At 54.3% G+C, this 23,305-nt stretch overlaps 1 protein-coding gene across 1 annotated transcript; it reads left to right on the top strand.

Annotated features, from left to right (window-relative positions):
* Window positions 1-1,387: 1,387 nt before the first annotated feature.
* On the top strand, window positions 1,388-18,944 carry PRDM12 (PR/SET domain 12). Its single transcript, XM_030920268.1, has 5 exons — window positions 1,388-1,664; window positions 3,415-3,605; window positions 4,963-5,118; window positions 14,527-14,638; window positions 17,210-18,944. Exons 1-5 carry the CDS (start codon window positions 1,442-1,444, stop codon window positions 17,620-17,622), a joined length of 1,095 nt encoding a protein of 364 aa, XP_030776128.1. The 5' UTR covers window positions 1,388-1,441; the 3' UTR covers window positions 17,623-18,944.
* The last annotated feature ends 4,361 nt before the right edge of the window (window positions 18,945-23,305 follow it).

Here is a 23,305-nt window from a genome sequence, read left to right as displayed (position 1 = left end):
AACTAGGAGGCAAGAAGGAAGGGGCGCCGCAACGCCACGGGCTTCCCGAAGTTGCAGCTCATCAAGGAGCCCCAAGGTCGAGTCGCAAGCCGAACCCGCACTGAGGCCTCTCGCGGAGCTGCCTGCAGTTTCGGAGGGACTTCGCTCTCAGGCACGCCTGCTCCCACGTAGGAAGGGTCTCGGGACCCCTTTCAATCCCCCTATATCCCGTAGGAAATTCTTTTCCCAGAGACAGGCTGCCAGTGCGATTCCCGTCCGCCCATCTCGACCCCGACCTGGCCCCGCAAGAGCCAGAAGCCTGACCGCCCACGAAGCTGTCTCAGGCCGGGACTAGCCCCAGCCCCGACGACGGCTGCAGCCCCGCCTCGGCAGCCCCGTGAGCCCTCGGAGGAGTTTCGCACCCGACTGCGCACAGGGAGCGAGTTAGTGAGGCCCGTTTGAAGCGAAGCGCCGGCTTCAGCAGCGCAGTCTGAGCAGGGGATCCGCGTGGCAACTGGGGCTGCGCGCGAGCTCGGGGCGACTGTGGTGGCCAGGGGAGTGCAGGGCCGGGGAGGGAAGGGGACGCGGGCCCTGGCCAGGGAGGGAGAGTTGTGCCGGGCTGGGCCGGCCGGCCGGGGCAACAGAGGAAAGGTGAACGCCGGCTTGGGCCAGGCAAGTGAGCGTGGATCCGGCCTGAGGGGAGCGCGGGGCCCGAAGCCAGGCGTCCCCTCTTGTCCAGCCCGTTCCCTGGAGTCCTGGCGAGCCTCGCCGCACCCCCTCCCCTGCTCCGTCCCCTCCTCTCCTCACAGCCGGCTGAGCCTCCCTCCCTGCTCGGCGCTTCCCACGGGGAGAGAAGAAAAAACAGGAGGGGGAAGGAAGGACCAGGAAGGGGAGGGAGGAGTGGAGGGGGACTGTTCGGAGCGGTCCGCGCGCCCCCGCCCCTCGCGCTCTCGCGACGAAGGCTCCTCAAGCCCGGCCTGGTACAACAAGTCTGTCCTCCGACGTCAGGGGGTCATTAATAACCAATTAGGAGGGTCACTGCGGCTCCTATAAAGGCGCTGAGATTTTGCCAAGGGGAAGACGGCCCCGGCCGAGTGTGCGAGAGGCTAGCGCGCGTCTGAGAGCCCCTTGCTGCCGCTTCCCTGCAACCACCCGCCTCTCTCCCACCCCGCACCCCCCGCACCCGCCTCCGCCTCCACCCGCGTCTCTCCACCCGCCGCGCCTCCTTTGCCATCTCTACAGATTTCACCATCTCTCTTCCTCTCTCCCCCTCGTTCACTTTCCTCCCAGTCGCCCCCTCACCTCCCGCTCCCTCCTGTGTCCTCCTCCTCTCTGTCCTCCCCCTGCTCTGGTTCCTTCTCCATCGCAGCCCTCTTCTCTCGCCCCTTGGGCTCCCCTCTCGCCCGCCCACCTCCCCCGTCGGCCCGGCCGTCCCCCGGTGCCGGGGAGCTCCGGGCCGCCCATGATGGGCTCCGTGCTCCCAGCTGAGGCCCTGGTGCTCAAGACCGGGCTGAAGGCGCCGGGACTGGCGCTGGCCGAGGTCATCACCTCCGACATTCTGCACAGCTTCCTGTATGGCCGCTGGCGCAACGTGCTCGGGGAGCAGCTCTTCGAGGACAAGAGCCACCACGCCAGCCCCAAGACGGCCTTCACCGCCGAGGTGCTGGCGCAGTCCTTCTCCGGCGGTGAGTCAAGCCGTCGGGGCCTGGCGCAATCCCTCCTCCGGGCGACCCCCATTCCCGTCCTGGCGATGCGCGAGACGCGGCTGGGATACCCGGCCTCTCTGCTCCTTGCGCCAACCTGGGCGCTCCCGGCGCTCCGTGCACCTTAGTTTCCCCATGGACCAAACAAGGACGCGAGCCACCAAGCCGAGGTGGGGCGCGGGGCAGCTCCGCAGTCCACACGGCTCAAGGACCGATCCCGGCGACCCCGTCGCTCGGCTCCCTCGCCCCCGCCGGCCCCTCCCTTCCCCTCCCGCGCTTGAGCTGGCGGGTTCCTGGCATTTAAAGCCTTACTAGGCGTGTAATAGCAGTTGACTCAAAAAGAAGGGGTTTTAAATTCATTTAGTTAACTTGGGCTTGACCCGCGAAAGTTCCCACTTAAACCAAGAACTTTAAAAGGCAGCCGGGGCTGGGGAGGGGGTGGAGGGAGGGCGGGCGGGGAGAAAAAGCCGCGGGGAGAGCGGGGGAGAGAAAGAGAGAGCGAGAAAAGTTTCTTTTCTTTAAGATGTCTCAAGTTCTTATTCCTCATTCATCAACCCGCAAACAATATCTTTCCCTGGCTCTGGCATCTCTGCGCGTCGCCCTCTTTTCCCCCTTTACGATTTCTGTTCCTCTCTTAATTTACCGTGAAGACTAATTCCACTTCCATTCACGCTATGTCAACCATCTAATCCCCCCTTTTTGTAAGGGGAATTCCTCGGCCCCTTTTAAACAAGTCCCCTCCGCATTGAGCTACAATTTACTGCTACAGCATTCTTCCAGGGCTAATGAATTTAGAATTAGCAATTTCTTTCGAATGGAGCCGAATGAATGCGATCACTTTAACAGCGTGACAAATTGCCGGCCGCGCCGCAATGGACACCGTTTAACCCCCCCCCCTTTCAGCCGGCCCGCTCGCCGGGTATTTTCCCAGGTAGCTTAGAGGGGAACCTTGTAAGACATGGAGGCCGCCCCTGTACGCCTCGCAGCTCCCAGCCCGGCCGCAGAGGCCCAACAGGAGAACCCTCGGGGAGCTGGGGGCCGCTGCGGCTCCTCCCCGCCCAGAGGGAAGACATCGGGGTTTGTCTGAGCCCGGGCGCCGCCCTCCCTGGCACCCCACGGCCTGGGAGCAGAGGGACTCGGGCGCGCCCGAGGTCACACAGCGAGCGCGGAGCCTAGCCAACTGCTGCGGGTGCTTCTTTGGCACCTCCAACACCTGCCAGCCCAAGGTCTGTCCCCAGCGCTGATCACGGCCTGGCTCCTCTGCCATTGCCCGGAGCCTGGACGCACAGTGGGCTCCCGGAACCCGACTAGGCGAAAGAGTCTCCGGTTGGCCTTCACCTCCTTGCAGGACATGGCCTCAGTTCTCCCGTGCATAAAACCGCTCGCTGCCGTTGGCTCATTAATTCTTAAACTTATCCGGGGCAGAGGGCGGAAGAAGTTGTGAATGCTTTGAGAATTCGCGGAGAGACTAAAAACCCGTTTCTAAAAATGATCCCCAACGCACCACTCCCTTTCCAGGGCACGGAGGGTCCCCAGGTTGCAAACAGAGGACAGGTCTTTGAGCCTCTGCACATCCGACTGCCCCCAACACCCGGGTGGCTTCTTTGGATTTGGGGCCGACTTGGGTTTGGCCGGTCTGGGCAGGACCGAAGCCGGGGTCCAGGTGGGGAAGGAAGGGCTGGTCCTCGGCTGCCTCGGTCTCTGACCTGTTTTCCTGGCCCTGCCGCCACAGAAGTGCAGAAGCTGTCCAGCCTGGTGCTGCCGGCGGAGGTGATCATTGCTCAGAGCTCCATCCCTGGCGAGGGCCTCGGCATCTTCTCCAAGACGTGGATCAAGGCGGGCACCGAGATGGGCCCCTTCACTGGCCGCGTGATCGCCCCGGAGCACGTGGACATCTGCAAGAACAACAACCTCATGTGGGAGGTATGCGCGCGCGGGCTGGGGCAGAGGGGCGCAGGGACCAGCGAGGGGAGCTGGCCGCGGTTGGGCCTGCGATGTCCGGCCATCGCCGCTTCCACCGGGCTGGGAGCAGCGGACACTCCCCGCCTGGACGCCCCTGAGCCGGGACTCTAAGCCACCCGAGCCTGGAGCTCGCCCCACCTCTAGGCACGGAAAATCCGACCCTCCTTCCCCGGGACACCCCGGCAGAGCAGGACTGTGGTTGGCTCCAGTTGGCAGATGAGGGCACTGAGACCCAGAGCAGTCAGGTGGCTTGCCCAGGGTCCCCACGTGCCCTCCCTCCAGGCTACCCACCAGCTACTTATATTCTTTCCCTGGCCCCAGAAGCAGCCTGGGAAGCCCCTCAAGGCCAGTCCTGGGCTGGGGGTGAGGTGGGGCTGGAAAGGAGAAGGCCTGGTGAAGGTAGAATGACCTTCACAATGACTGTGGCTGAGCTGGCACTGAGTCAGCTTCTGTGTCCCCAGCCTGCAGTCACGGATGACCTCAGCAGCCCATGCCTTACCGTTCCCTTTTTACCCAGAGAAACAGAAGCTCCAGGAGGCTTCCATCCTAGGCCTTTCCACCCATGACAGTGACAGTGCCAGGGAGGGCCACCCCTGTGCTTCCTCCTAACCTTGCAGAACGGGAAACCAGTGTGCCAGACTGGTGCACACTCTTCCTAATCCTATTCCCTCACCTGCTCTCCCACTCCAGGCCCCTCCTGGCAGACTCTGGAGAAGCCCAACTTTATATACCTGGGGGATGGCCCGAGGCCTCTCTTGACCTCATCTTCTCCCTTCTCTGGAGGGCTGGGCCACTAACCACATTCTCCAGTTGCTGAGTCAGGAAGTTGGGGTCAAGTATGACCTCCGAGTGGCCTTGGCAGCTCGTGTGAAGGGGTTTAGGCCAAACTGGAGTGCCACAGCGAGCCAGCCCTTCTCCCTGGGCTCCAGGATCCTCCCTCTCTGAGGTCCTGGCTGATGTTCCCAGTGCCATGGGGAGCACCTCTGCATCCCTTGAAATAGCTCAGGGCCACTTTGTCTGAGCAGTGATCCTTGGAGACCCTTTTCTTCTGGGGGTAGGGAGGACATGGCATCAGGAGCGTGTATCATGGTCAGCCCATAGGGCCTTGGAGACTGACTCCCTGTGGGCCACTTCCAATAGGGTAGCCTCAAGCAAGTCCCTGAACCTCTCCAGCCTTCCTTTCCTCAGTGGGAAAATGAAGCTTTATCCACTTCCTGGGGCTGTTGTGAGGATGGAGACTGTGTGTGTGGAAGTGCCTGGAAGATTGTACACATGGCATAGCCCTGCCTTACCTGGTCCTTGATCCATCTGTGCCCAGGTGTTCAATGAGGATGGCACGGTGCGCTACTTCATAGATGCCAGCCAGGAGGACCACCGGAGCTGGATGACCTACATCAAGTGTGCACGTAATGAGCAGGAACAGAACCTAGAGGTGGTCCAGATCGGCACCAGCATCTTCTACAAGGCCATTGAGGTGTGTGTGTGTGCACTGTTGTGTAGGGACCAGCTGGTAAACCCGGTGTGGGGAGGTGTGCAGGGCAGTGATGTCCAGGAACCACAGTGGACAGAGGGGGAGCTGACACTGGCCTTGCTGGTTTTGCTCAGGCCATGGGGCTACAGCAGACAGGTGGTCTCCAGACACCCCACTCTCCAGGTGTGTGACCTCCATGGGAAGCTTTCTGCTGCAGATCAGAAAGGATAGGGTTCTCAACTTGATGCCATTGGGAATGTTACGAGCATCCCAATAGTGAGGTCCCTGGATGTTGGCTGAGGGTGTCCCGATGTCCAGGGGTCACAGAGACACAGAGAAGCAAGATGAGGAGAAGCAGCCCAGGGAACGAGTTGGGGTAGGAGAGAGGGGATGTGTCTGAAGCCATTTAGCGGTCTGATGGCCCTCATTCTGCATGCATGGGCACCAGTGGCTTACGGCTCATGACTCCAGTCTCAGCAATGGCTTCCCGTGTGTCAGGCTTCTCCCAGATGCTGGATATGCAGTACGGTATTTAATCCCCACACAGCCCCAGGAGGAGGACTCTGTGATTATTTACAGTTTACGGACCAGAAAACCAGGTCTCCCTTGGTGGCAGCAGACTTAGGGGTTTTGCAGGCCATCTGGGGAGAGTGTTAGCACTAATAGCTGCACTTCCTGAGCCTTCTCAGAGGAGACAGACAGGGCCAGGAAACAGGCTGAACATGGTGGCTTATGCCTGTAATCCCAGCATTTTGGGAGGCCGAGGTGAGTGAATTACCTGAGGTCAGGAGTTCAAGACCAGCCAGGCCAACATGGTGAGACCTCATCTCTAATAAAAATACAAAAATTAGCAGGGCGTGGTGGCGGGCGCCTGTAATCTCAGCTACTGAGGAGGCTAAGGCATGAGGATTGCTTGAACCAGGAAGGCAGAGGTTGCAGTGAGCCGAGATCACGCCACTGCACTCCAGCCTGGGCGACACAATGAGACTCCATCTCAAAAAAAAAAAAAAGAAAAAAGACAGCAGGTAAATATCACTTCCTGTGGTGTGGCAGGGATGAGGCTGAGCCAGGAAGGTTCAGAGGAGAATGGGAAAAGGAGGGCTTCCTGGTAGGGCAGTGCTTGGGCAGAGGCAGAAAAGATCCAGGTATCTGGGCAGTGGCGGAGGGTACAAACCAAGCAGAGAGGTGGTCACCCGGGCAGGCCCACACTGGGACCCTCCAATGACAGCGTCCTTTGGCGGGAAATCTGGCCCAGAAGTAGAGGCAAGTTGCCCACCTACCCACCGGCTGCTGGGGGTAGACTGGTAGCAAGTGCTGTGCAGAGGCGGTCAGGCGCTTCCCACCACACTTCTCTGCTCCCCTTGGGGCAGGGCTGGAGCTTGATGGAGATTTTGGGGTGTTCTAGAGGAGCAGAGAGCGACTGACCTTCAGTCCATGTTCCATTTTCTCCCCAGGACTCAGACCCTGAAGCTCTTTCTAAGACCCCTGGGGGTGCCAGGGCCTAGTAGCTTCTGGGATGGGTTCCTTTGGTTGTCCCTGAATAACAAGGCCCTAGGGACTCTCCCAGAGGTGACAGCAGGGAGACTAGCCTGGGTCCCAGCTGAGGGGTGGTGCTTGAAGGAGCAGGAGGTGGAGGATAAAAAAAAGCTGAGCGGTTCCTGGATTGGGTTTCAAGTGAGGTAAGACGGCTGTGAGGCAGGGTGCAGAGAGGACTGAAGGTAGCGCAGGCCCAGGACAGAGGTGGCTCCTTGACCATCTGGCTGGGCCACCGCATCCTAAAATTGGCTTCCAGTGCGGCTGAACCCCACATCTAACAGAATGCACCCTTCCAAATCCTCACCCCACCATCCTGTCACACACATCTTCACCTTCATACCCTCCTTCCCAGCCATCCTGATACAGATGCGATGGAGGGCTCCCACCCATCCCCTCACCAACCCCATACACACACACATGCCCACACATGTGAACACAAGAGACAGACCAGAAACGCCTACATAATTTTGGCAAGAGGGCTCCAGGCTGAGGCAGATGTGGTGACCGGAGTCTCATCTTGCTGCGCAGGTCACACCGGCTAGAAGCCAAACAAAACAGGAAACACGAATAGAAATTTAGACAGAAATTCAGTCCAAGGGCAAAGAGGCTGAAGAATATCTTCAGGGAAGCAACTGGGTTTATAGGATTAGGAAAAATGGTCCTCTACATTCGATCAGGAATTTAAATTGAAAAAAGAGGATCAGGCAGAGCATGGTGCCTTACGCCTGTAATCCCAGCATTTTCAGAGGATGAGGTAGACAAATCACGTGAGGTCAGGAGTGTAAGATCAGCCTGGCCAACACGGTGAAACCCCATCTCTACTAAAAACACAAAAACTAGCCGGGCGTGGTGGTGGGTGCCTGTAATCCCAGCTACTCCGGAGCCTGGGGCAGGAGAATTGCTTGAACCCAGGAGGTGGAGGTTGTAGTGAGCTATCAGCAGCATTGCACTCCAGCCTGGCTGACAAAGCGAGACTCTGTCTCAACAACAACAACCAAAAAAAGAGGATCAGGACACACACACACACACACACAGACACACACACACATATACGATATAGGTATAGATATGTGATAACATATGTGATATAGACAGATCCACCAGTATGGCTGTCAATGCTTTTACAGAGTTAGCAAGACTTCTAAGAAGGGACTGTTTGCGTGAATGACAAGGAATCAAAATGCTATCCATTTTACTTTTAAAGTTGGATATATTTTTTGTGGTGGCAGGTTTCTCAAATCATTTTGTCACAATGTCAGATTCCACTTACCAGATAAATTGTGTGTCTGGGTGTATGTGGCCACCCTCGAGATGAGGCCGAGGCCCAGAGCTCACACAGTCCTTGTGGGCTAGACCAGAAGATGCTGCTGTTTCCCAGGCCACTCCCTGGACGACTTGGGAATCAATCGGCTGTTTATTCTGTGTGTGTGGGTGAGTTAGCCAAGGAGAAGGACCTCTGCTCTGATGTTTTCTTAAACTTTCTGCCACTCAGAACTGCCGCTCATATTTCATAACAGTAACCCATTACTTGTCAAAAATAGTAAGGAACATCTTTATTCAATAAGCAGAATATGCTATTGCTGCTCTAAAACTCTCCATAAATACAGAATAACAGCCTTCTCAACAGAGACGAAGGCAATGGGGTTTTTAGAGCTCAGGTAGTCAGTGGAGGCGCCCAAGCAGGGCGTGCATCTGGTTGGATCCACTGATGTGACCCCTGGGGAACCTCCCGGCTTACTCCAGTCACCGAATTGACTATAACTTCAGGTGCCTAAAATGACAGTTCTAGAAAGTACCTAGCACATAGCAAGTGGCCACTAAATGTTGAAGGATTAAAAGCGTCTTAGCAACTTTTTAATTTTTTTTTTTTTTTTGAGATGGAGTCTTACTCTGTCGTCCAGGCTGGAGTGCAGTGGTGCAATCTTGGCTCACTACAATCTCCGCCTCCTGGGTTCAAGCAATTCTCCTGCCTCCCAAGCAGCTGAGATTACAGGCATGCGCCACCATGCCTGGCTAATTTTTGTATTTTTAGTAGATTTCACCATGTTGGCCAGGCTGGTCTCGGACTCCTGACCTCAGGTGATCTGCCCGCCTCAGCCTCCCAAAGTGCTGGGATTACAGGTATAAGCCACTGCCTCTGGCCAACAACTTTTAAAAAAATAGAATCTGCTAAGCCCTCAGAGTGCTGCTGTCTGTTACTATCCTCATTTTTATCACGGTGAAACTGAAATGTTAGGGAGGTTACGGGAAGTTGCTGAGCTGCGATGGGAACCCAGGCCCATCTGAGCCCAGAGCTGGAGCGCTGAGTCACCATACCATGTGGCCTCCCTGGCCAGTATCTATTTGTTGGAACTCTATTAATTGGTGTGTCAGGACATCTGTGGTACAATGGAAATTGATGTTTGTCCAGATGGCATTGAGATCCTTTTACACTAGGACTTCAGACCCTGTGGAGAAGGGGAGGGTATTTGCAGTCTCCTGGGAGCATGTTCAGTGGCAGGATATGAATTTACAGCAGGAAAACAAACCCAAAATTCTCTCATTTCCAATTTATAATAAAAATTGAGAAAGTGAGGCAGGACAGACCTTCTGGGCTGACAGGGCCCAGAGAAGCACGTTGAGAGGGCATGTCCATTTGTCAAAAGAGACTCAGGCACTGGTATTCCAGAGTTCTGCTGATGTGGGTTTTGTGGTACAGGACTCAGTTCTTTTGGGAATTGCTTTGTTTGTTTTGTGTCCTGAGCCTTTTCCTGCTCCCCAAAAAAGTGAAAGACCAACCGATCCTGCTTCTCCAAGCCCCAGCAGAGAGCCTCGGTCTGCCAGGCCAGGCCTGAGTCTCAGCAGTAAAGAGTGCTCTGCACAGGGGGCCTGGAGGGCATGGTGGCTGTTCTTTGCATCCAGGCAGTCAGCTGGTGGGACCCCAGGAGCCTCTGCACAGTGATCCCAGGGTTCCAGGGAAGAAGCTGCAGGTTCCTGGGTTTCCTGGGTTTGGTAGTAGAAGGTTGTTGATGGCGGATGCCTGGGAGCAGGCAGACACCAGAGGCCTGGGCACTGGGCACAGAAGGGCTGAGAGAGACTCCCAGTTCCCAGCCTCTGGGCAGGTGGGGTTGCTGGCTTCTAGCTGTCTGGAAATACGTGTCATTCTCAATTCCAGCAGGCTCTTTTTTTTTTTTTTCTTTTGAAGACAATCTTGCTCTGTCTCTGAGGCCGGAGTGCTGAGCTCACTACAACCTCCGCCTCCTGGGTTCAGGTGATTAAACAATTCTCGTGCCTCAGCCACCTGGCTAGATGGGAGTACAGGCACGTGCCACCACTCCCGGCTAATTTTTTTTTTTTTTTGAGATGGAGTTTCGCTCTTGTTGCCCAGGCTGGAGTGCGGTGGAGCCATCTTGGCTCACCACAACCTCCGCCTTCTGGATTCAAGTGATTCTCTTGCCTCAGCCTCCTGAGTAGCTGGGATTACAGGCATGCACCACCACTCCCGGCTAATTTTGTATTTTAAGTAGATACAGGGTTTCTCCATGTTGGTCAGGCTGGTCTCGAACTCCCAACCTCAGGTGATTCGCCGACCTCGGCCTCCCAAAGTGCTGGGATTACAGGCGTGAGCCACCGAGTTTGGCCATTATTATTATTTTTTCTTTTTCTTTTCTTTTCTTTCTTTCTTTCTTTCTTTCTTCCTTCCTTTCTTTTTTTTTTTTCTTTTTCTTTTTTTGAGACAGAGTCTTGCTCTGTCTCCCAGGCTGGAGTGCAATGGTGCCATCTCGGCTCACTGCAACCTCTGCCTCCTGGGTTCAAGAGATTCTCCTGCCTCAGCCTCCCGAGTAGCTGGGACTACAGTTGTGTGCCACCACACCCAGCTAATTTTTGTATTTTTAGTAGAGACAGGGTTTCACTATGTTAGCCAGGCTGATCTCAAACTCCTGACCTCGTTATCCACCCGCTTCGGCCTCCCAAAGTGCTGGGATTACAGGTGTGAGTCACTGTGCCCGGCCTCATTTTTGTATTTTTAGTAGAAACAGGGTTTCACCATGTTGGCCAGGCTGGTCTTGAACCCCTGGCCTCAAGTGATCCACCCACCTCGGCCTCTCAAAATGCTGGGATTACAGGTGAGAGCCACTGCACCCAACCTGTAGGCTCTTCTTAATTGATTTTCTTGCTTTTAAAAAATAATGTGTGTGTGTGTACAGAAGTAATATGTGCTCATTATTTTTTAAAAAGTCAGAGGCATGATGTAGACGGCATCATGCTACTCTCCATGAACCTTAAGTCAGCATTTTAAAATTGTCTCAAAGTGGCAAACCCTTCAGGGGAAAGACAAGCAGCAAACCAGCGACAGTGGCTGGCATCCAGAGTGGCAGAGAGTGACTTCTCATTTTATACCGCGTTATATGTTTATACAATTTGGTCCATATGTCTGCATTGCTGTTTTAAAGTTTTAAATTCATTAGTAAAATTAATTTTAGTACATTAAAAGCGTTCTTAGTAAATAAATGACTCACCCTTATGCTGCAATTGTTGCCATCAGAGTTCTTATTTTATTTTATTTATTCATTTTTTGAGATGGGGTTCCACTCTGTTGGCTGGACTGGAGTGCAGTGGCGCGATCTCAGCTCACTGCAATCTTTGCCTCTCAAGTTCAGGCGATTCTCCTGCCTCAGCCTCCTGAGCAGCTGGGATTACAGGCGCACACACCACGTCCAGCTAATTTTTGTATTTTTAGTAGAGATGGCGTTTCACCATGTTGGCCAGGATGGTCTCAAACTCCTGACCTCAAGTGATCTGCCCGCCTCGGCCTCCCAAAGTGCTGGGGTTACAGGCATAAGCCACTGCACCCAGCCTACTGTTATTGTATTTATTTTATATTTAATAGTAGTTGTTTTCAATTAAAATTAAAAGGCTGATGTTGGCTTAGTATTTGATGACCCCCAGGCCTGGAGCCTGGAGGTGGAGTTCCACTGGGGGCTGGCTGAGCCTACCATCTCATCCCACATCTGTGCTGGAGGAGTTGGCTTCTCTTCTGGGGGAGATGGGGCTGGGAAGTGGGGGTACCTGCATGGGGCTGGTGTCCTTGGAGCATTCGGGCCCAGGCTGTGTTCTTGCTGGACACTGACGGCAGAACCCTGGTCACCCTGGGCTTCCACCGAACCAGCAGCCTCTGCAACTCAGCGAGCACTCCTGCGGAGAGCTGGACGTGCCAGAAACCGCTGCCATCTTCTCTGAGAGGTTGGTGGGCTCCAGGAAAACAATCACTGGCGCTTCCACGTCTCGATTATGCAAAGAGCTTTATGCATATGGCTCCGCTGCACCCCAAAAACCACTCAGTGTGGCCATGGCAATGTGAGGAAACAGGCCCCACGACGTGAGGCAACTTGCCCAAGGTCACTTGCTCAGCAGATGGGGAGCCTAGTGGACCCCAATATGTCTGACTCCAGACTGGGCAGGAACCCTCTGTGGAGCGTCTCCAGCGGTCTGGGGGAGGATGCTGATTGCTTTGGAAGAACCATGACATCAACGTGTCTGGTTTCATCCAAGACTGGAAGCCAAGGGTCGGGACAATGTTGGAGGTGACTTACAACCAGAGTCTTAGAGTTGGGGGGAACTCAGGGACCATGTTCCCTGACCCCCTCATTTGAGGAGCACAGAAAGGCAAAGTGACTTGCCTAAGGTCACACAGGGACCTGGTGACAGAGGGCTCATCTGCACCATCTCGTAGACAGATTTCCTTCACAATTAATTTATGTTAAATATTTCAATGCCATCATCTGCTTTTCTGGGAGGTTCACAAAACCTCTTCCTTCTATCCCGGTGAGGTCTGGAAAACAAGTAGAATTTTTAAAAATGTAAAAAAACAAACAAACAAAAAACCCAAATCAGAACCTCTTTCTTCTCTGCCCCTTTCCAGAAGAGGCCTCCACCTCTGACCTGCTGGCCTCCTGGACAGTGGTCATGACTATGAATGAGCAGAGAGGTCACCAGGACTCTGGCTGTGGTGCCAGATTGTAATCTGTCCACTTTCTGGGAGGCACCATCTAACTTTCTGTGGCTTCTGGGACTGCGCTTGGTGTTTCCACGTTGGCTTCTTGTCACTTACTGATCCTAAGGCTCGCCATGATGCCCCATGAACCATGGAGGCATGAGGAAATGGATGTGGTGACTCTAGGCTGAGTCTCAGGAGGATAGCTGTCGCCTAAGCCCCCTCACACCCTCCTGTTTGCACCCCTTCTCTTTCGACCTCCCCTTCTTCTTCTTCTTCCTTTTTTTTTTTTTTTTTTTTCTTGAGACAGGCTCTTGCTCTGTCATCCAGGCTGGAGTGGTCACCCAGGCTGAAGTGCAGTGGTGCAATCTCGGCTTACTGCAACCTCTGCCTCCTGTGTTCAAGCAGTTCTGCCTCAGCCTCCCAGGTAGCTGGGACTATAGGCATGCCCCACCACGCCTAGCTAATTTTTCTATTTTTTTGTAGAGACAGGGTTTTACTATGTTGCCCAGGCTAGTCTCAAACTCCTGGCCTCAAGTAATCCACCTGCTTCGGCCTCCCAAAGTGCTAGGATTACAGGCATGAGCGACCACGCCCGACCTCCATTTTCCCTTCTTTTCAAGGGTGAGCAGAGCTTGCTGCAACGGTCTGAGGGTCTTCCAGGCTCTGACCAGAGGAAGGAAGACGTAATGAACACCAGAGTTCTGAGTGTGGGCTCTGCAGGCTGAACCAAATAGACACAGAAGGGGCCTTGTCTCTGACCACAGAAGTCAATGCGGGATCCTGGCCTGGTTTCAGACACCTCTAGATGGAATCCCATGTGATCTTTTGTGCTTCAACTAATAAAGGACCCTCCAGGAAAACAAACCAGCTGTTGCCAGGGGGTGTCTGGGTTTCTCTGGGCACATCAGATAGTGGCCCCCAGGGGCAGGTGCCAAGGCCAGCACTTCCGGGGTCCAGGCCTCGGGATAGTGATAGGCTGTCCCTTCTCTCATATGCCCTGCCTGGCTAGGGCCTGGAGCTTCCCCACTTGGGAGGGGTAACTGGCTTCCATGAGAGGTCTGGCAGGCCCCTTGGGATGTCCTGGAGCGTGTGATATTTATGGCCAGTACCACCCCAAGAGCAGGCCCCTTACACCTCCCTGGATCATCACTGCAAAACCCTCTGACCAACATCCTTTGCCATGAGCCTGGGGCAGGTCATCCCCGAGAGCAGCAGAGCCCCAAAATCACTTGTGGGGTTCTCTGTCATTGACCTAGGACGCGGTGAACTGGACTCTGTGTAAGACAGTGTACCCCAATGTTTCTTGAGGTGGAGGTGTTCATCCATCCGAATGCTTCTTTTTTAGCATCTGCCATGTGCACGGAGACACTCAGAGCCCTGTGCTTGGTCGGGAAGTACCTGTGATGTGGGGTGTCTATGGCAGCTTTGGATAAGAGATGTTTCCAGAACATTATCCCCGCAGGGTGTAGCCAAGTACCCTAGGGTGCCCCACAGCCCACAATTCTTGGAAACATCTGGCTCAGCCCTGCAGCCCCAGGGGCTGGCTGACTCTAGTTCTCCTGCGTAAGAATTGCAAAGATTTCTAATTTTCCATCTTCCATTACTTCTGCTTGCTGTGAGGTGTCCATTCTGGTGCTGTCAGCTTAGAAGCTCTCCTGTGGCCAGAGCATGGACAGAGATGGCCTGGGCAGGGAGAGGGGGACAGAGGGGTTTGACACCCCAGGGTCTTCCGTGTTTATGCAGCTTGCTGGGACAGCTCAGTGGAAATGGGCCCGTGTGGCTTTCTCAGGGCTGAGACTGGGTCCAGGTCTCCTGACTGTGAAGGGGTGCTCAGAGATCCCCAACTCTCACCTCCCAGCTGCTGCCTCCCCGACCTCCTCTTGCCTCCCTCCCTGCAGATGATCCCACCCGACCAGGAACTGCTGGTGTGGTACGGAAACTCACATAACACCTTCCTGGGGATCCCTGGTGTGCCTGGGCTAGAGGAGGACCAGAAAAAGAACAAGCATGGTAGGTGTTCTCCATGGGGCCACTGAGACACAGACCCATGGAGAGGGGAGCCCAGGGAGGGGAGAGAGAGAATGAGAGAGGCAGGGAGGTTCTTGACCTCCGGGGACCTCAGTTCAATGTCTGGCAACATTGAGCAGATAAGACATACAGGTCCAAGGAGGCTGATGCCCCTGGAGCTGCCATATGGGCCGGGCATGGGTGGGAGATGGTCCTGCTGCTTCCTGGCCAAAATAGACTGCGTGGGGGGTATGTCGGGGAGACCAGAGAGGCAATGAGGTGTGACAGGAGAAGAAAGGGGCTGGGCAGCAGGAACCTGGATTGAGTTCTAGTTCTGCTGTGCAATCTTGGAAATGCCCTGTGCCTCAGTTTCCTCATCTGTAAAGGGAAGGTCCTAAGTAAGATAATCTCTAAGTTCCCTTCCGGTTCTGACAACTTGTATATTTCCTTGCCCTGTCGCTGATGTCTGGTGCAGGGTCTGGCACAGAGTAGGTGTTCGTATAAGCCTGTTGAAGGCAGGCAGGACAGACTGTGCCTGTGTGTGTGTTGCGGGGATGCGGCCCATCACAGCAGAGACCATTTGCTCAACAACTATTTCTTGCCAAGACCTGGGCTAAACCTTTGGCAGATATCATCCCACTGGATCTCCATAAAACCTCTGTGTATTTTTTTTCTTTTTTGAGACTGAGTTTCACTCTGTCACCCAGGCTGGAGTGCAGTGGCGCGATCTTGGCTCACTGCAACCTCTGCCTCCCAGGTTCAAGCAATTCTCCTGCCTCAGCCTCCCGAGTAGTTGGGATTACAGGCATGCACCACCATGCCCAGCTAATTTTTGCATTTTTACCAAAGATGGGGTTTTGTTATGTTGGCCAAGCTAGTCTTGAACTCCTGACCTCAAGCGATCTCCCCACTTCGGCCTCCCAAAGTGCTGAGATTACAGGTGTAAGCCACCGCACCTGGCCTGTGAAATTTGATTATCCATATTTTTATTTTATTTAATTTATTTTTGAGGCAGGATCTCTCTCTGTTGCCCAGGCTAGAGTACAGTGGCACTATCTTGGTTCACTGCAGCCTCAACCACCTGGGCTCAAGCTATCCTCCCATCTCAGCCTCCCAGGTAGCTGAGACCACAGTCATGCACCACCACACCTGGCTAATTTTTTAAATTTATTGTACAGATGGGGGTCTTGCCATGTTTCCCAGTTGGTCTGGAACTCCTGGGCTCAAATGATCCTCCTGCCTCTGCCTCCCAAAGTGCTGGGATTACAGGCATGAGGTACTGTGGTCGGTGGTCCTTATTTTTGGAGGATGAACCTGAGCTGGTGAGCTACTGTTTATTAAGTCCTTGCTCTGCAGCTGATGTTTTACAAACATTAATTTCTCTAGGCCGGGCATAGTGGCTCATGCCTGTAATCCTAGCACTTTGGGAGGCAGAGACAGGAGGATCATTGAGCCCAGGAGTTCCAGACCAGCCTGGGCAACATAGCAAGACCCCATTTCTACAAAAAATTTAAAAATTAGCCAGGTGTGCTGGCACGAGCCTGTGGTCCCAGCTACCCGGGAGGCTGAGGTGGAAGGATCACTTGAACCCGGGAGGTCGAGGCTGCAGTGAGCTGAGATGGCACCACTGCACTCCAGCCTGTGTGACAGAGCGAGACCTTGTCTCGAAAAAAAAAAAAAAACTTTTTGGGCCAGGCGCTGTGGCTCACGCCTGTAATCTCAGCACTTTGGGAGGCCGAGGTGGGCGGATCACGAGGTCAAGAGGTTGAGACCATCCTGGTCAACATGGTGAAACTCTGTCTCTACTAAAAATACAAAAATTAGCTAGGCGTGGTGGTGCACACCTGTAGTCCCAGCTACTCGGGAAGCTGAGGCAGGTGAGTCACTTGAACCCAAGAGGCGGAGGCTGCAGTGAGTGGAGATCGCGCCACTGTACTCCAGCCTGGCGACAGAGGGAGACTCCGTCTCAAAAAAAACAAAACAAAAAACTTTTTTCACTGATCCTTACTAGGCTTACGAGGGCGATGCTAGTAGTACCTCCATTTCAGGAAGGAGAAAACCGAGGCGCAGTTCCGTGGTACAGAGTAGGCACTCAGTAAATGTTTGTGGAATGAGTTAATGAAAGGTTTGGTGGGGGTCATCATAGTTGCTCCCCTTTACGGAAGGCCTGCTCCAATCCAGGCATCTCTCAGGCACTGGCTAAGGCAGGTCGGATGCTTAGCGCAGAGACCTTCCATAGACGTCTTTTCTCATCCTCTCGGGCAATCGTACGCCCGAAGAGGCAGTGCTAGGTTTCCATTTTACAGATGAGAAAGCTGAGGTTTAGCTAGGCTGAGTCGCTAAGTCTCCGAGATCTCGCATCGCGATCGTGAGTCCAACTCCTATTGGATCCCCCGCAGGGGGACCCTTCGCTGTCCCTCCTGTCCGTCTGCCACCGTCCAGGCAGCATCCGCCCTCAGGGTCGGAACCCCCCGGGCGGGGGGCGCTGGGGGCCCGGGCCGCAGGGCGCCGGTTCTAACGGGGCTGCTCTCTCCCTTTCCTCGTCTCCCTTCTCCCGCACCGCCCCGCGGCCAGAGGACTTCCACCCAGCGGACTCGGCGGCGGGCCCCGCGGGCCGCATGCGCTGTGTCATCTGCCACCGCGGCTTCAACTCGCGCAGCAACTTGCGCTCGCACATGCGCATCCACACGCTGGACAAGCCCTTCGTGTGTCGCTTCTGCAACCGCCGCTTCAGCCAGTCGTCCACGCTGCGCAACCACGTGCGCCTGCATACGGGCGAGCGCCCGTACAAGTGCCAGGTGTGCCAGAGCGCCTACTCGCAGCTGGCCGGCCTGCGCGCCCACCAGAAGAGCGCGCGCCACCGGCCGCCCAGCGCCGCGCTGCAGGCACATTCGCCCGCGCTGCCCGCCCCGCACGCGCACGCGCCCGCCCTCGCCGCCGCAGCCGCCGCTGCCGCCGCGCACCACCTGCCGGCCATGGTGCTGTGAGCGCGCCCGCTCCCGCGCCCTCGCCCGGCCCCGCGCGCTCCCGGGCCCTCGGCACCCCGGCCCCGCAGCGCGACTCGCCCTCCCGCCCAGACCCCTGGCCCGGCGCCCCCGCGGAGCCCCGCGCGCTGGAGCACTCCCGCCTCGGCCCGTGTCGCAGATGAGGACACTGAGGGCGGCGTCCCTCACCCAGGCCACGCAGCTGGTGCGGCTACTCGGCCGCCGCCTCTGGGAGTGGGTCCTCCTGCCTGGCCTCGCCCCCGTCTCCCTCCTGTTATAGAACCGGGCGCCCAGACCGGCATCCCCTCGTGGGTGCCAGGAGAGCGGAATTTAGAGCCCCGAGGATCCCTCAGCAGAGGAAGGGGAGTCCCCGCCTCCGCCACCGAGAGTCCTGTGCTTCGGAATGAAGGGAGGGCGACCTCCTTGTCCGGGTGCGGCCGGGCGCGGGGCTTGTGGGGGCGCCACCTCCTCTTCCGGCCCCTGGGACTGGTGTCCTGAAGTGTCGGGAGTCTTGATGCAACCTTGACAGGTGCGGGCTACTGGGGTCCATGGGCAGCCGGAAGAGACCCGGAGAGACCTGCATCTTCTGGGCCCTTCTCTCCTTTAGGCCAGCTTACCCCCAAACCTGGCTCCTGGGGATGGATGCAGAAGGAGCTCTTTGCAGTGCACCAGGCACGTTGAAAGTGGAGGCACAACGGAAATCCTCTGTAGGACCCCAAGCAAGACCCTGCACCTCTTTGGGCCTCAGTTTCCCCATCTGTAAAATGAGGGAGTTGGACCAATGACCCCTCCGCTTCAGCTGTGACATCATGCCTTGGAAGGCGAAAGTTCCCCCCAACCCCTTCCAACACACACACTTCAGCGAGAGGAGGGCAAGACTGGAACCGCTGCCCGGGAGGTTAAGGTGACACACCTACCGAGCCTGGCGATAGCTGGTTATCCGAGCTGTGCCCAGTCCCAGGAGTTCTGCCCCGTCTGCCCACACTTCCCTCGGTCCCTGCCCATTTCCTCAAACTCCAGCCGTGCGCGCCCTCTGGTGTCGCCTCTCACACTTTGCAGTCATTTACCAGGATTCCCGTGGGGCGTTTTGTAAAATAAAGAAAGTATAATATTAATGAAAAGTATAAAATGTATAGAGTTTTCAAGAAACTGTGTTCTGCTTCCAGAAAATGGTCACTTTAACCTTGTAAATATTTATCTAAAATGATATTTACAAAACTGTGATATATTATTATTTGATTGTATATGTACAACTGTAAATACATTTGTACCTCTCTTGTATTCTAAAATAAAAATTACTTGGAACATTTATCATTTAGCATCTGAATGGGTGGACACTTTTATCTGTATGAAGGAAATATAGAAAGTGTCTAGAAGCTGGAAAGGGGCGGGTAAGAGTTGTTCCACTTGCTGGTGTGTACAGGAAAATTTTCTTTGTCACAACTGGGGTGTCGGATCCCAGTGAGAAGGGTCACAGTGCAAAGCAATTGGAAATCTTGAAAGGGGCTGGGCAGATTCTGGTGTTTTCCAGCTGGCTCAAACATCAGTGCCTTACTTTGTAACTTCTTCCAAATATTTACCTTTTTTTTTTTTTTTTTTCATTTTGATGGTCAAGCTGAAGATGTTCAAGCAGCCAGTGGGAATGGACCAAGATGGCCACCAAGTGCCCTCCCAATGCTTAGACTGTCCAAATGTTCTGGGCACCCATTTCCAGACCCTCTTGAAGAAGACCAGGAAGCAGGAAGGCATCTAGTTAAAGCCAGAGGGCTTCATGGTTCCTATAGGGCCAGGCTCACCTCTCCTCTCCAGGAAGGAGGTGCATGCAGGGGAGTGTGAGTTCACACCTGTGCTCCAGCATACACCAGCTATGAGGGTGTCATCTTCCAACCCGCTGAGTGTGTGGCTTCCTGGCATCCCACAGGTACAACTCTGCATCTTCAACACACACGTGCACACATGCACACCTGCAGACACTTGGGAATTCACACTTGGACACACAGATGAGCCTCATTTGGAACTTCAGGGGTGTACTCCCAAAGACCCCCATACTTTGAGGGATTTGTCCTGCACCGTGGAAACTGGGGCACAGGCAGGGTTGGACACCTCATGAGTTCACTTGCAGGCCCCATCTGGGGTTCACTCCCTCAGGCCAGTGGGGGAAGTCACCTTTGGTTCTCCTCCCACTGGAACCTCACTTCTCCTTTGACACTCCACCATTAGGTTCCCATTGCCTCCGATGGCCCCTGCATTCCCCCCTCCCATGCAGCCCCCACCCAGGCCTCTTGTTCCCTTGACCAAAGTCTATCTGTCCTGAGTCCCCCTCCCTTGGATGCCAAGGGGTGAAGTGGCAGGTGGCTTGTCCTGCCCACATGTTGAGACTCCCAGGAAATAACTCTGGCTTCCTGGAGTAGGGGCTTCCAGAGTCAGATACTCAGAGAAGTCGGTGAGGCCCTTGAACAGAAATCTAAATTGTTCTCCATAGGTCGTTCTGGCCTGTGAAGTCTCAGCTAACAGATCCCAGGATCCCCATCACAGGCTCCAGAACCCACCTGGTGGTAGCTGGCTGTAACTGCAGACCAAGGTGCCTCTGCTTTGCCCACAGATCTGTTTCCATAGAAGTGTGCGGCCCCGGGTGCCAGGGCCTGGGATACCAGGGTGAAAGGATGTGACTTGTGGCTTGCACGCTGGAGGGAGGCATGATGCTGAAAAGCCTAACCTCTTACTTTGCTTGCATTTGCAGCAAAGGCCTGAGGCCCCTTTCCTGAGATTGCAGTCCCCCTAATCAAAGACATGCAAACACAGCCAAGGCAGTTTCTGTGGACCAGCCGTGGGCTTGGGGCTTTATTTTTATTTTTGAGATGCAGTTTCGCTCTTGTGGCACAGGCTGGAGTTCAATGGCTCACTGCAACCTCTGCCTCCTGGGTTCAAGCGATTCTCCTGCCTCAGCCTCCCGAGTAGCTGGGACTGCAGGCGCCTGTCACCATACCCAACTAATTTTGTATTTTTAGTAGAGATGAGGTTTTACCATGTTGGTGAGGCTGGTCTCAAGCTCCTGACCTCAAGTGATCCACCCGCCTCAGCCTCCTACAGTGTTGGGATTACAGATGTGAGCCGCTGCACCCGGCAGAGAGCTGTTTTAAGGGTCCTGAAATCTGACATGGTAGGCCAACATGGAAGTGACTGTCATGGAGAAAGATCTTTGTTATAGAAACAAGAGGCAGGGTGCGCCGTGCAGAGCCGCACAGGAAAGCACTGGGTTGGTCAGGAGGCAGAGGGAAGGAGGGGAAAACATGAGCAAGAGCCTTTATTGTGGTTTCCATGGGAAGGAATGGGTGAGGCAAGGTAAGCAGGCTTAGGATTGGTTGGTTTGACAACTGCAGCAGGTGCTGGGGTATAAGGACTTTCCCTAGTTGTCTGGTGTCTGGCCTTGGGATGATCAGGGCAGTTGGATACTGGTCCTGAGTAAGAGAGCCTAATAAAGGAGGTGTTTGTGGATGTGGGCTCTGGATTGGGTGGTGTGCGTTTGCAAGGGACCTCCTGGGTGAGTTGTTCACTATCTCCAGGAACCGGTTAACCCTGGGTGGGGCAGTCCCTCTGGGAAGAGCAAGGACCCAAGATCTCAAAGCATCTGAGTACAGAAGAGCAAAGGCACCGGGCGCGGTGCATGCCTGTAATCCCAGCACTTTGGGAAGCTGAGGCGGGCAGATCACGAGGTCAGGAGTTCGAGACCAGCCTGGCCAACATGGTGAAACCCCGTCTCTACTAAAAAGACAAAAGTTAGCCAGGGGTGGTGGTGGGCACCTGTAATCCCAGCTACTTGGGAGGCTGAGGCAGAAGAATCGCTTGAACCTGGGAGGCAGAGGTTGCAGTGAGCAGAGACTGTACCACTGCACTCCAGCCTGGGCAACAGAGCGAGACTCCATCTTAAAAAACAAACAAACAAACAAAAAAAAAAAACAAAGACATGCTTAATACAAGGGCCTACTACATATCAAGCACACATAGGAAACAGGCAGTGAACAAAATGGACAGTCTGGGTATTTGTGGGGTTCATATCCGGTGGGAAAACAGGCGATGAGCAGACAAAAAAACCTGTATTTTGTAAGTATATTGTGTTTTTTCAACAAATATTTTATAGCTGCCCTGTGTGCCAGGCCTGGTTCTAAGCATTGATATATGATGAACAGAACAGATCAAGTCGCTATTTTCAGCACATGCATGTTCTAGTGGAGGGAGACCACAATAAATGAACAAAAAAAAAAAAAAAAAGAAAGAAAGAAAGAAAGAAAGAAAGAAAGAAAGAAAGAAAGAAAGAAAGAAAGAAAGAAAAGAAAACAAAAAGAAAAGAAATTCAAGCACAGGCACGGTGGCCCACACCTGTAATTCCAGCACTTTGGGAGGCCAAGGCGGGCAGATCACTTGAGGTCAGGAGTTCGAAACAAGCCTGGCCATCATGGTGAAACCCTGCCTATCTGAAAAATACAAAAATTAACCGGGCGTGGTGATGGGTGCCTGTAATCCCAGCTACTCAGGAGGCTGAGGCAGGATAATCGCTTCAATCCAGGAGGCAGAGGTTGCAGTGAGCCGAGATCCGGCCATTGCACTCCAGCTTGGGCAACAAGAGCGGGACTCCATCTTAAAAAAAAGAAAAAGAAAAAAAGAAAAATCAGTGACAAGAAGTAAAACAGGATCAAGGGATAAAAAAAAGGACTGGAGAGTTATTCCAGATAAGGTGATCAGGGAAGTCTTCTCTGAGGAAGTGATGTTTGAGCAAGCCGTGAGTGCGGAGAAGGAGACAGCCACACAAAAGCCTGGGCGAAGAGAATTCATGCAGAAAGAGACCAGAGTAGCTGGGCGCGGTGGCTCACGCCTGTAATCCCAGCACTTTGGGAGGCCGAGGAGTGTGGATCACGAGGTCAGGAGATCGAGACCATCCTGGCTAACACGGTGAAACCCTGTCTCTACTAAAAATACAAAAAATTAGCCGGGCGTGGTGGCGGGCGCCTGTAGTCCCAGCTACTCAGGAGGCTGAGGCAGGGGAGTGGCGTGAACCTGTGAGGCGGAGGTTGCAGTGAGCCGAGATCACACCATGGCACTCCAGTCTGGGAGACACTGCAAGACTCCGTCTCAAAAAAAAAAAAAAAAAGAAAGAGAAAGAAAGAAAGAAAGAAAGAAAGAAAGAAAGAAAGAAGGAAGGAAGGAAGGAAGGAAGGAAGGAAGGAAGGAAGGAAGGAAGGAAGGAAGGAAGGAAGGAAGGAAGGAAGGAAAGAAGGAAAGAAAGAAAGAAAGAAAGAAAGAAAGAAAGAAAGAAAGAAAGAAAGAAAGAAAGAAAGAAAGAAACCAGAGTAAAGGGCCCTGGAGTGATGAGGAGCCTGGTGCTGTGGCACCGAGGGGAAGCCAGCTAGTCTTGAGGCAGGAGAACAGGGTCTGGAGGCAGGGAACATAAGGCTGATTCACACTGACTTTCTAGAAGTAAATCAAAAGGAAAACCCCAACTTTCCACATCCAAGTAACAAAAGGACCAGAGGCTACTCCCTTTGCAATCCCGGCTTTTCTGTGCGGCAGATGAAAAACTGAAAGTACCTCTAATCGGTCCCTTCTTCCCACAGCCAGTCAGGCTGCTCGGGGGGCCAAGTCTTCATTTGCATAGGAGTATAACTTTGTAACTTCACTTCAGCCTCTGATT

Source organism: Rhinopithecus roxellana, chromosome 16 (assembly GCF_007565055.1).
Source record: "Rhinopithecus roxellana isolate Shanxi Qingling chromosome 16, ASM756505v1, whole genome shotgun sequence".
In the NCBI taxonomy this organism is placed as follows: Eukaryota; Metazoa; Chordata; class Mammalia; order Primates; family Cercopithecidae; genus Rhinopithecus; species Rhinopithecus roxellana.
The sequence above is the reverse complement of the archived record's forward strand: the minus strand, read 5'-3'. Positions and strand labels throughout refer to the sequence as shown.